Raw genomic sequence first — 12,560 nt, forward strand, 5'->3', positions numbered from 1 at the left:
TCATACCAACATTTGCATACATGTCTGAGGGATTAAAAGAAACATTTTTTATATGTGTTCTCTGTCCAGCTTATCACTTGCTATACACTATCCTATCTAAGGGGAGGAAAAAAAAAGCATGACTTTTCTAAGATGCTGAATACAGTCACAGGTCTTTCCCTTCCTGTAATCAACGATGTTGGAGAATCAGGAAATACATTTCATCTCTGGTTCAATATTTTATTGACCCATGTTGAAAATGAAATGTTTTGTGTCTTAATCGGAGACGTACATTAGTGTCACAATACTGGAGATGTTCTAGGTCCCCAGAAAGAGTTGAGGTAGTCAGGGCCAGCACACGTGAGAGCAGTCCCCATTAATGGCACTATCAGCTGGAAAACCAGGCGTAGCAGCTGGAGTGGACACTGCTATAGTTCTAGCTCTGGCATTTGTAAGAGTTACTGCATGGTATTATTGCCTACATGAATTCATTTCTTTTTATGTGCATGGTTTAACCTTCATTTTGTGTTTAATTCTGAATGCCACGTCACATTAAAGAAATGCATGAAGATTTTTTCTCCTTGGTTTTGTATGCGTGGAGACTCTGGACAGTAGCTAGTTTATCTCTTTAATTTAAATATTAAATATTACATATGAATAGATGGCTTTCTAAAATTGCCCAATCTATAAATGGACACTGGCAGAGACTATTATTATTATTATTATTATTACCTTCCCAACCTGTTTTCCATTCACTGAATATACAGCTATTGCCTGAACTTTGGTCCAAATCATTTTCAGCTCTGGTCTTCGATCATTCCAAGTGGAAAATGAAAATTAATACTTATGAACACTGTAACATGCCTTTGCTGGAAAATACTTCACTAGTACATTTTAATGTAACTACTTTAAGAAATGTATTTTAAATGTAGTGCACTAGCATCTGCAGCGCACTTTCTAGTGTGCTTACTACTCTTCACCTTAATTTGTACTTTTACAAAGAACTTTGTCTTTTCATTGTGGAAAGAGATTTTCTTTTGAATGACTGATTGTTTCTGAGTTAGAAAGGAATGAAATGAAAAAAGTCTCGCTGACCTTGAAAATAAATGATTTACTATAATTCCACTGTACTAAACATACACCCGAAACAGTTTCCGACAACTCTGATCAGCCTGGCTCAGCAATAGCTCCAGCTTCTGAACCAAATGCTGGAGGAATGTCTTTTCTCTACAACGCGGGAGGGTAGACACTTTGCCTCAGATTCTGTGCTTGACATAATGCCCAACACAAAGAAGGTGTTCTTCACTGATTGGTCTGTTAGAAATAAAACCATGCATTCTAAGTTTCAAGGTTATTCTGCTAAAATATTCCGTTGTTCCTCCTAAAAACACAGTATGAGACACTAGAAAATGAACTCATCTTACTCGATTCTTAAATAAAGTACATACTTCTTCTGCTTCTGCACCTCACCTGGGTTCATCCTGCGTCAGGGACCAGGTGGCCAGAGTACTCCCTTTGACATGTTTGCAGCGTATGACATCGTGTTTCTGTTGAAAATCACGTGGTGCATTTGTCCATTTGCATGTCAGCGTATGCACACAGCCTGCTGAAGAAATTTGCATGATATGTATGTCCCACCAGCCAAGTTTGTCAGAAGAATCAGCTCTGCGTTGTGTGACGCTCTAAACTGTCTTTCCTTCTGAACAGGAGTCAACTGAGAGCTCCAACACCACGATTGAGGATGAAGACGTGAAAGGTAGGCTGGCATCAAAACCTGGGAAGGCTCTAACTGAGAGAGCTCCACGTGCATTTAGCAAAGCTTGTTCCAAATGATCAATAAGTGTAGATCACAAAGAAGGCTTATCCCAAAAGAAATTCATTTTTGTTTTATGAATTCATTATTCTGAATAGTGAACCACTATGAATATGTCAATGTTTTTCACATCTTATATGTTTTAAATTGAAACATGTGATCTGTGAAACAGGCATACTGTTGACATCACAGCTAACGATGGGTGATGTTAAACACATCAGTCAAACTCAGCACACAATATATATGTGCTTTAGGTATATCATTAAAATTTGTATAGAAGACTGTGTTCAAGACTATATTCAAAGGATGTGTGGTCTGAAATATACTAGTATTTTCTCAAACTTTTGATTGAATGGCATTCTGTTGAATTCCTGTGGAACTTAATTTTTGGAAGTCTTTTGCCTAGGCTTCATACACTTTCTTTTTTTATTTTTCCATTCAAATATTTACACTCCCCTCCTCCCAATCCCCTCCTGCTCCCTCACTTAGTCTTCTCTTCTCCTCCTGACTGCTTGAGAGAGGGCAGGGAACCCTGCCCTGTGGGAAGTCCAAGGCCCTCCCCCACTACATCCAGGCCTAGGAAGCGGTGCATCCTTATAGACTAGGGTCCCAAAAAGCCAGAACATGCCGTAAAAACAAGTCCCAGTGCCTTTATCAATGGCTTCTCAGTCAGCCCCCATGTCAGCCACATTCAGAGAGTCCGGTTTGATCACATGCTCCTTCAGACCTGGTCCAGCTGGATTTGGTGAGCTCCCATTAGAACTGGCACACTGCCTCAGTTGGTGGACCAACCCCTCGTGGTCCTGACTTCCTTGCTCATCTTCTCCCTCTTTCTGCCCTTCAACTGGACCTTGGGAGCTCAGTCCGTTGCTCTGATGATGGTATCTGCCTCTATCTCCATTTGTCGCCAGACAAAGATGATATATGGTGATATTCAAGATAATCATCAGTGTGATCTTGGGGTAAGGCCAGTTCAGGCACCCTCTCCTCTGCTGCCCAAGGACCTAGCTGGACATCCCTGTGGACACCTGGGATCCCCTCTAGAGCCAAGTCTCTTGCCAACCCTAAAATGGCTCTTTGAATGTAGATATCTTCTTCCCTGCTCCTATATCCGCCCTTACTCCATCTCCACCCTCCCACTCCCCCAAGCTCTCGCGTATTCTTGACTTCTGTTTCATTTTGTTTGCCAGAGCTTTCTAGCTGTTGAAATCTCTCCATAAACACACTCAATATGCACTCCTACTTCCTCTACTTCCTTTAACCATGTGACTGGTTGTAGAATGTTAATTTTCTGGCAGTTTTGTGTTCTTGTTGTAATTCATTATTTGCAGCTTCACCTTCAGTGGTCGGCTTGGCTAGACTGTATTCTGAAAAAGAATTATAATGATAAAGATATTTAAAATAAAAATTTTAAAGGATAAGAAATATTTTTGAAGAATTGAGAGGTGTGGTTCGTCCGTTATCTAAATCTTCACTTGGAAATACCTTCCCTATAAACATCACTAAATGCTGTAATTGTTTAGGTGACATTAATATAATAAAGTTCCGAAGGAAAAAAAATGTCCTTGTGCTATAGAACAAAGGACCAAGAAATCTCAGGTCAAGGAGAAATTTTAGGGAATGAAAATGCAGAGTACAGTCAACAGTCACCTCTGCTGACTTTTTTCTTCTTGGTTTAGTGGAACAACTAACACTGTTAACATGCATTCTTTATATTATCAGTACACTGCCCTACCTCTACTACAGGGAGCCCCTCATTGTTTCTTGGAGGGCAAAAGTGGATAGTGGTGTCAAGGATACGATTAAGTCTATTCATCCCACTTTTGCCTCTGATCTAAAATTTGAACAAAAGTAATCTTATGAATGTGTTAGATTAAGACAGTTTTGATAGCCAAGTAAACAGATGTACCATTTAGCTTTCCAAGGAGCATCATCTTTTAAGTGTTTTAGATTCATCGGCTCTTCAACTAAATGAAATGTCTTATATGGTTTTGGTATCAGCTTATATAAGTGTTTGGGGGGGACACCTAGAGAGGTTCTAGACTATTGTGTATCCGAACAAAGAATAAAGCAAAGGTTGATGCAGCTGAAATAGAAACAGAGAAAGTAGATCATGGGAGAGAAAGCTCACAGCTCAAATAGTCCTGCTTTGTGGAGGATGGGAGTTTGTATGTCACAGTGTGAGCTTTCAGGCTCATCTGCATACTTTAGTCTGTTTCGCACATAATCTGTTACATGCAGTTCTACATACAGCTTCATGCATTCCATGTTTCACTGGCATTTACAATCTCTGCTTGAGGAGGAGTGCTTTAATATTATAATGAGCCACAACACTAGTGCTCTGTGCCTGTTCAGTGCCAGGGTACAGTTGGCCTCAGCTAAGAGTACTCGTCAGCCATCCACTTTGCCAGCTAGTTTTTCTCATGTGTTTATTGTGTTTAGCCTTTGCTGAGGCTTACTAGATCTTAGTCTCCACCCCATGCTCCGGCCTCGATTTTTCACCAAGTGTCTGAAAACGCATCCATAAGCCACCAGAGGAACGGAATCTTTAAATAACTGAGTATAATAAGGGGAATGCCAGCACCTCAGTATGTGGAGCTCATCCATCGAGGACGTTTTCACACCTTGGTAATTATGAGAATGGTTTTAATTTGTAATGTTTCTCATCTGAATTTGACTGAAGCTATTAAATACTTGCTCAGGATAACTTACATTAGTTTATATAAATACCAATGTCTAATATTAGTCTCTCAGTTGGGCATGATAGTACATATCTGTAATCTCAGCCTTTAAGAAGCTGAGGCAAAAGAATGCAGAGTTCCATGTCAAGTGTCCATATAAAACAAGTTCTAGATCAGCCCCGGTGGGCATAGTGAGACGTGCCTCAAAGAAATAAATCAAAATCAAGCAAATCAAAGATTCCCTCAGGGATTTGAAAAACTGAAGAATGATTTTTTTAAGAGTTATACTGAACTCACACACACACCAAATCTTAGAGAAATTAAGCATAACATTAAGATTAAAAAGTATAATATAGCCGGGCGGTGGTGACGCACGCCTTTAATCCCAGCACTCGGGAGGCAGAGGCTGGCAGATCTCTGTGAGTTCGAGGCCAGCCTGGTCTACAAGAGCTAGTTCCAGGACAGGCTCTAAAACCACAGAGAAACCCTGTCTCGAAAAACCAAACAAAAAAAAATAAAAAATAAAAAGCATAATATAATATTAAAAGAAATGCCTCGTTGATAATTGAACACAGGGTTTCATTTGTACTCTGGAGTCTAATGAATAAATTACATTTCCTCTTGATCGTACTGGTGTAGAGCTGGGCAGAGGCATAGATAGGCAGGCATCACTGTCTTTTCTCTACAACATGCACAGCTGTGTGATAGCTGATCCTTTTAATACTGACAGGCTCTGGAAACCAGTAGGACTAGAGGTGCCTCAGAAGACCTCAGGCATTCTAGATGTAAGGGAGGTAGAAGATGAAAGACTGGACATCATTTTAATTTATTTGTTTTGTTGATGGTCTGCTTTTGCAGGAGTCTCATAATAAGTCATTGCCTAATTCCCCCAAGAAAAGGCCTAATATCCTTAATTCATGTGGATAATTTTGCTCTGCTCACCCCCAGGATTTGCCATATCTGTCTAATTTAGTAGGAAGTATGTTTATTGTTTTGCTCTGTTAGAAGACAAAGTTACATAGATATCTTCCATGTAGGAACCTTTAAAAACCATTATATAATTTGACCCAAAGTCATGTCCTTTATGCCTGACGATATCACATCTAGAACATTCCTTTCCTTCCTTCCACTGCTTATGCTTTCTGAGCAAAGCTATATACAGCATTGTTGCTCAGGTGAAACCCCACACTTGGCATCTAGACCTTTCCGTAGCATAGTCCTAAGTGCTAACACCTGTTCTCCCATGAAGCACATCTGGCAGCATCCCCTACACCACCGATGCTGCTTCACTGAGCCGCATGGCCCTTGCTACCATATCACAGGACCAGTGTGTGGTCCTGATGAGTTACCCGGGAAATGAAAGTTTCCTTCTCTTCTCCACTACAAAGAGCTTGGATGGCTCACACATAAAGTGGCCAAATCAAAGAAAGAAATTAAGTATATCAACAACACAGTTCCTCCTCCCAGGGTCTTAGGGGTAGCTGGAATATTAACCACCAAGCCAGCTGTTTGCATAATAAAGTCAGCAGAAGTAGCAAATAGATGACTAGAACTTTCTAGGCAAAGAATATGGATTATCCTAGAAGCCAGATCTGGGAGAAGAGTAATTTCTTTTAGGTCTACTTGTTCAGTTTTCTTTAGTGGCTTGGGTTCTCCCAGGCTCCTGCCTACTCGTTACTTTTGAACTGCCTAGTGTAGGTTATCTGGGTCTCTTTACTCACTCAGCAAATACTCAACTGAGTATCTACTTTTCACCCAAGCTCCTTGTAAGCTAGTCATGGTCAAGGGATTTCAAAGATGCAGAGCCAACACCTCACGTATGGTGTACATGAAGCTCTTTTTCTGGAAGGTAGGCTCATTTTCTCCTAACTCAATAAACAGTAAGGGAACAATGAGAAAGTGAGACTCAAGATCTCCCCATGATTGAGCCAAAACTTTTTTTTGTAGGAATTTTGTTTTGTTTAGATGTAGTTAAGAATCTGAGTATGGTGACACCTTCCCGTAATCCCAACACTCAGGAGGCTGAAGTTGTAGGATCGCTAGTTGGAGGCCAACCTCTGCTATGTAGAAATAGCCTGTCACAAAAGAAAACAAATCTGAGTAAATGAACAAAGCTAAAATATAACATTACAGCTATTTGTTCCTTCCCAAGCATGCAGTCATCCTGATGACTTCCCCTGTGAAGTGATCTTACAAGTCTCCCAGAGTGCACTGTCCTCCCTCTCCAAAGGCAAAGTGCTCACATCCTAGTGCTGACATTTTGCACAACTTTCTAATATTGTCTTGTGTTTGGAAGCCAAATATTATTTTTGATGCTGCATCAAGAAGCTCAGCAGCTCTTCGGTGTCATGGAGAGTTAGCAATAGTTTGGAAGGTAATGGCATCATAACCATGGGCAGTTATTGCCATAGACATGAAGTGGTCATGCATGGCCCATGATACAAAACAAAATTTCTGATGCTAAAATTTAACTGTCTTCAAAATGTAAGCTATTATTAGTCCAAAATTGTTGCACTAGCTGTCTGCGTTTTGAATACATTCCTAACCTTACCTTAATTTCTAGTTTTCTCAACCAGTGTCACCTGTAACCTTTCCCTGGTGGCTGGCACATCTAACACTGCTCCTTTCTGTAGGCATGAGGGTGCGCTTCCACACTGTCTGCATGTGAAGACTGTCCTTTGGTTTGTGGCTGTGGCCACAGTTTGCAGGGCCTGTCGCTGTATGCCCCATTGCCTCTCCACCTCCTAACGCACCCAGCGTCACTGCTCAGCGCCAGCTCCTTCCTGATGAGCACACGTCTGTCTGCTGCACCCGATGCTCTTTCCCAGCATGCCAGAGTTGTGTGTCGCCTGCGGAAGCTGGACTTCCGTATGTCCTTGTCATCTGCCGTCCGTCCTGCTTCCAGCATGTCACTTCAGCTCACCATGCAGCAGCCGCTCACTCGGATCCCTTGCTGTCTGTCATCCACCTTGCAGGTCTAGCCCAGTGCAGCTCAGCGCACCAAGCAAAGATCCCTAGTTCTGGGGTCAACTGGCGGGGGCTACATCCTTGCTCAACCCTTTCTCTATTTCGTGGGGTGGTGGTAAAGAAGCTGTATAGGATGCTTTCAGGAAGCCTTGTTAAAGACAAAGATGTTGAACCTTTTTCACCTGCATGGGATCTGGTGCCTGGTAACACCCCCTTTTCAGCTCCTGAGCTAATCTATCAATCTCCTGGACTTTGTGTCTGTATCTTCTAAATCTGCACATTAGTATACTGTGTGGTCACCAAGTGCTTAGACTCAGCACCCCATGTGGGACTGTTTCCTTGTGGAGAATATTCCTTTCTGTGTGGGACTTCTTGAGGCAGACGATCAGATGCTGCTCTTCTTCAGATTTGCATCCTGCTTGTCATTCAGGACTTCTCTTGCTTGAACATCCCACTTCCAGAAGACATATGAATCAAGAAACACCTTTGCTCAAGGAGTGGGGGCAATTGCGCCATTCTATCAGCCTAAAGTGACTTAGACAGTTTGCAGCATATACACTAATCTCTTTCAGATTTCTAACCTACAACTTCATTTTTGATGTTTTTCAAAGAAAACCATTTGTCTGCAAATATGTACTTACCTACTAGTCTTTAGCTTCTCAGAGGATCAGAAGCGTAGGATGATTCGTGCAGGACTTGGCTCTCACCTGCCGCCCATAAGCCTTCTCCTTTTCTCTAGACGGTTCTTCTTTCAGCACGCTTCTGATTTACCTACCCCAGTGTGGACTCACTGATTTGCTCAGTACCAGCCACCCGCTGTCAAGTTTGTATCTTGAGTCTGTCAGTGATTGCCTTGTGTTTGTGTAAGTAGCCCTTCTGACAAAATGCAGGGTCAAAACTGCTGCCAGCCCAGTTAAGACAAAGAGAGAGGCAGGGAGAACTACATTTCCATAACAGAAAGCAAACTCACTCTATATTTAAATAAACTATGGGCTTAGAGGTTCTAGCAATAGCTTTTCTTGCAATTTTATAAGACTCAATTATAGTTTAAAATAGTTATAGAGAGGGTGAGGACTTAATTCAATGGCAGAGCACTTGTCTAGCCCCGTGAGACTTTAGGATCAACTTACGGTACTAGAAATGTGTGTGAGTGTGTGTGTGTGTGTAAAATAATATAGCACTATTTTTTAAATGGTCTATAAATCATAAACAACATACAGTCAGGCACCACACTCACATGGTACTCATCTGAAAATTCAACCCACGATCCAAAATTTCTGGGGACCTTGAGCCACCTCAGATTTTCTCTACGGAAGTCTAGGAATTTTCTATGGATGTGCTTTAAGAGTCCATCTACCAGTTTCTAAACTTTGGCTAGTTTATGATTTATAAACTTTGAACTCACTTTAATCATTCAAAAACTTTGAAATCTGAAATTTTTTATTAATAGGAAGTAATCTATATGAGTTTTCAAAAGATATCAGATGTCACGATACACACCTGTAATCCCAGTTCTCTGGATGTATACAGGTTGGAGAGTACCAAGTCCTAAGCCATCCTGATCCACAGAGGCGGGTCTCTGCCACCCTGGGCAAAGGAGGACCTGTCTGTAAATAAATAAATAATAGATCAAGCTCATCATTCACAGCATCAGACACTCTATAGGCAGTCCGCTGTCGGTTAACTATGACATAGTTGTATACATGTTGCATTTAAGTACAAGACTTTCTTGGTTCTATTCATGCTTTTGTTTTTCCCACTGCCTACTTTTAAAAATGGTCCAGTTTAATGGGAGGAGTTAAATATATATATAAACTTTCATCACATTCTGTCTCCTCCATAAGTTCTTATTGTATCCTTACCACTGTTTTTAGCGATGTGGAATATAAACGGTCGGCAGTAACCTGGCTGGAATCGGAGATCTGCAGTCTACTTCTAATTCCATCCTCCATTAAACTTGCTTAGAGCAGGTCTCTTAACGTCTCTGTTATTCCAGTTTGTCTTCTGAAAGTACAATATAGATACTGGAATTACTAATACAGGAGTTTAACCTTTCTTCTACACTCCTGCAGTATAATACTATTATTAGATCGCTGCCCTATCTGTGGCAGCACACGCCTTGAATCCTAGCACTCAGGAGGCAGAGGCAGGTGAATCTCTGTGTGTGTCTGAGGTCAGCCTGGTCTACAGAGTAATTTCTAGGATAGCCAGGGCTTCACAGAAAACCCCTGTCTAAAATAATCCTAGGGATGGATGGAGAGCTATAGAGATAGAGAAATAGATAAAGAGATACATAGTTGATAGATTAAAAAACATCATAGATGTTAGTCATGTAAGCTATCCAAAATGATCATAGAAATTGATTTAATTCTAAGCTGGAAAGCACAAACAATTGCAATAAATTAATACAATTGTAGAGAATGTATTTATAATTGGAAGAAAGCTTCCACTGATATATATATATGTTATCAGTTGCACTATACAATGAGTAGATACATTCCAGAACATGCTCTTATTTCACTTTCTAAAATTATCAACCATGTAAAATTATAACAAAATCAGGGGCTAAAGGTTTGGATCAGTGGGTAACAGTGCTTACAGCATAAATGTAAGCACATAAAGTTTGAATCCCCAGAACCCACAAAGAAGCAGACACACAGTAGGAACATCTGTAATTAACAGGGAAATGGACGTTGGAGACAGGAGAATCCCCAAAAGCTCTTGGGCCAGCTAGCCTGGTGTGCATAGCTAAGGAACAACAAAGAGGACCTGTTTCAAGCAAGGTTTCAGTGAGGACCAAAGCCTGAGGTTATCCTTTGACCTCATGCATAGCCGTCTTATAAATGAAACAACTTTTCTGAAACCAGATATCTAAAATCACAAGTTGAATCCATTCATTTGTATATAGGAGTTCAATCTCAATTACTTATTTTTCTCACTGTAAATTTAGTATAATTCTTAAATTACTTGCTATAATGCAGTAGTTACTTAAAATGCCATCTTCTTCTGATTGTGAATTGTTTTCTTCTTATAAATATATCTGAAAATTCTGTGAAACTATATGATTATATTGTGATTCTTCCTATAAATTAAACAGTCTAAATATATTTACTACTATGAATTTCTGGAAAATTCTTTTTTTCAATTTAATTAAAAAATAATTACCTAGTTTTCCCCCAGCCACTCGTCCCTCCTGCCTCCCTCATGTACACTCCCCCTCACTTGCCTTCCAAGCGCAGTCTCTCTTCTTTATCCATTCCTGTTACACGTATCAATGAGTGGACACATAAATACAACCTGCCAACTCTGTTCAGTGTTGCCTGCACGTAAATGTTTCTAGGGCTGACTACTCGATATTAGGTAACCAATGAGCAAACTCATTTTTGGGGAAGACTAGTTCTCCCTCTCTTGGGAGTTGTTAATTGCTTGTAGTTCTTCCTCTAGGGGTGGATCCCTGCTAGACTTTCTCTATCCATTTTAGGATGTCAGCTGGTGTTGGGAATATTCAGGTCTGATTTAAGCAACCAAACTGTTAAGAGTCGTGATTGGAACTTCCGTGCCACAGCTAGAAGGCACAGCCTTACTGCAGATTTCACGATCCTCTGAATATTATAGTCTCTCACACCCCTCCAAGATATTCACTCAGCCTTTGGTACTGAAGTTGTATTCAGTTTGTTGTTCTCTGGGTTTTGACTTAGTTGTAGTTTTTGGCAATAGTCTCCTGCTGCTGCAAAAAGCAAAAATTTCTTAGTTGTATTCGTGTATGTTTTGCCCACTACCTAATTTAAAGCATGGTCCCATTTAATAGAACCTAAACAGAGTTATATGTAAATTATAAACTATTTTATCATGTTTCGTCTCCTCTGTCATTGCATGTTGCATTCTTATCACTGTTTTAGTGCAAAATGCAGCTTCATTCATGAGAGGTCATAGATACATTAACTCCTGAGCAAGCTCCTTGAAAATCAGACTTCTAAACTAGGGAAAGATACGCAATTACAGCTGGGTGGTGATAGCTCATGCATTTAAATCCAGCACCTGGTAGGCAGAGGCAGGGGGATCTTGTTGAGGTTGATGCCAGCCTGGACTACAAAGTGAGTTTCAGGACAGCTAAAACTGTTACACAGAGAAACCCCATCTTGAAAAATGAAAAAGAGAAAAAAGATAAGTCATTAGCTTGCAGAGAGAAAGTACACTGTTTCAGGAAAGCTATGGTCGTAGTTTCTCCTCAGAGATCCTCATGGAGTTGCCTAGGTTTACAAATGGTTTGGGCTAATCTGGAATGAGTTCTGGAGACTGTAGTCTACTGTCAGTCAACAGGGAGTGAACTGTGATCAGAAGGTCTTAACTGGACCACAGGAGTTGTGTGCAGTTAGAGGAGAAGGCAACTTTCCTAAACATCTCTGAGCTTTAGAACGTTCATTGGAAATGAAGTCAGTATTGGGAAGTGCAAGCTGTGTGTGAGGAATCACGAGAGGCGTCATAAATCCAGTCTCAAGATTTCCGTCCATGGATGAAATGGGTGTGGTCACTATAGAACCCACAGGTGGCGTGGCTGTAAGAAGCAAAGATTTTGTGTTTATTTGGCTTTGAGTTTTGCTTTGCAGAGTTTTCTAATCTGTCACTGAACTACAGGATTTTCTTAGGAGGATTGCTGAGATAAGAATCTTCAAAGGAGGAACTGTTTAGTTTCTTCTTTTGTGCTTTTCATTGGAAAATTGAGTTTGTAGAAAATCGCTGTCCTCTGAAGGCATTCATAATGCTCACTGCTCATTTCTTTATAGTAACTAAGGCACGGTTAAATGTCACCAGTTTCAATCTTGGCTCCATCACCTACTGACTACAGGAGCTTAAAGAGAACTAAATTCACTGAAGCTTGATTTCCATCTGACAAAAGGATACAGCAGCATTATTTTCAGATTATGAGAATTAGATTAAAAGCACTTGCTCCTTTTGCAGAGGACCCAGGTTTGGTTCTCAGTATGAACACAGACATGTACAACTATCCCTAACTCCAGTTCCATGGCATCTTTTCCTCTTGTCTTTAACACAGCTCTAGCCATGCAAGTGATGCATGTCCATACATGCTAGCAAAAGATTTGTATGCATAAATTAAAAAC

The 12,560-nt window shown here is 40.6% G+C and overlaps 1 protein-coding gene across 7 annotated transcripts in view; it reads left to right on the forward strand.

Annotated features, from left to right (window-relative positions):
• Camk2d (calcium/calmodulin dependent protein kinase II delta) overlaps positions 1-12,560 on the forward strand; it is a 248,640-nt gene that overhangs the window by 207,805 nt on the left and 28,275 nt on the right. For all 7 annotated transcript variants that reach the window (XM_050142608.1, XM_050142756.1, XM_050142539.1 and 4 more), the window contains one exon: positions 1,687-1,735. In XM_050142608.1, the coding sequence (XP_049998565.1) occupies positions 1,687-1,735 (49 nt within the window). The remainder of the gene's footprint in view (positions 1-1,686; positions 1,736-12,560) is intronic.

The sequence above is a fragment of the Alexandromys fortis genome, unplaced genomic scaffold (genome assembly GCF_014885135.2).
Source record: "Alexandromys fortis isolate MF-2015 unplaced genomic scaffold, M_Fortis_MF-2015_v1.1 scaffold_19, whole genome shotgun sequence".
Lineage (NCBI taxonomy): Eukaryota > Metazoa > Chordata > Mammalia > Rodentia > Cricetidae > Alexandromys > Alexandromys fortis.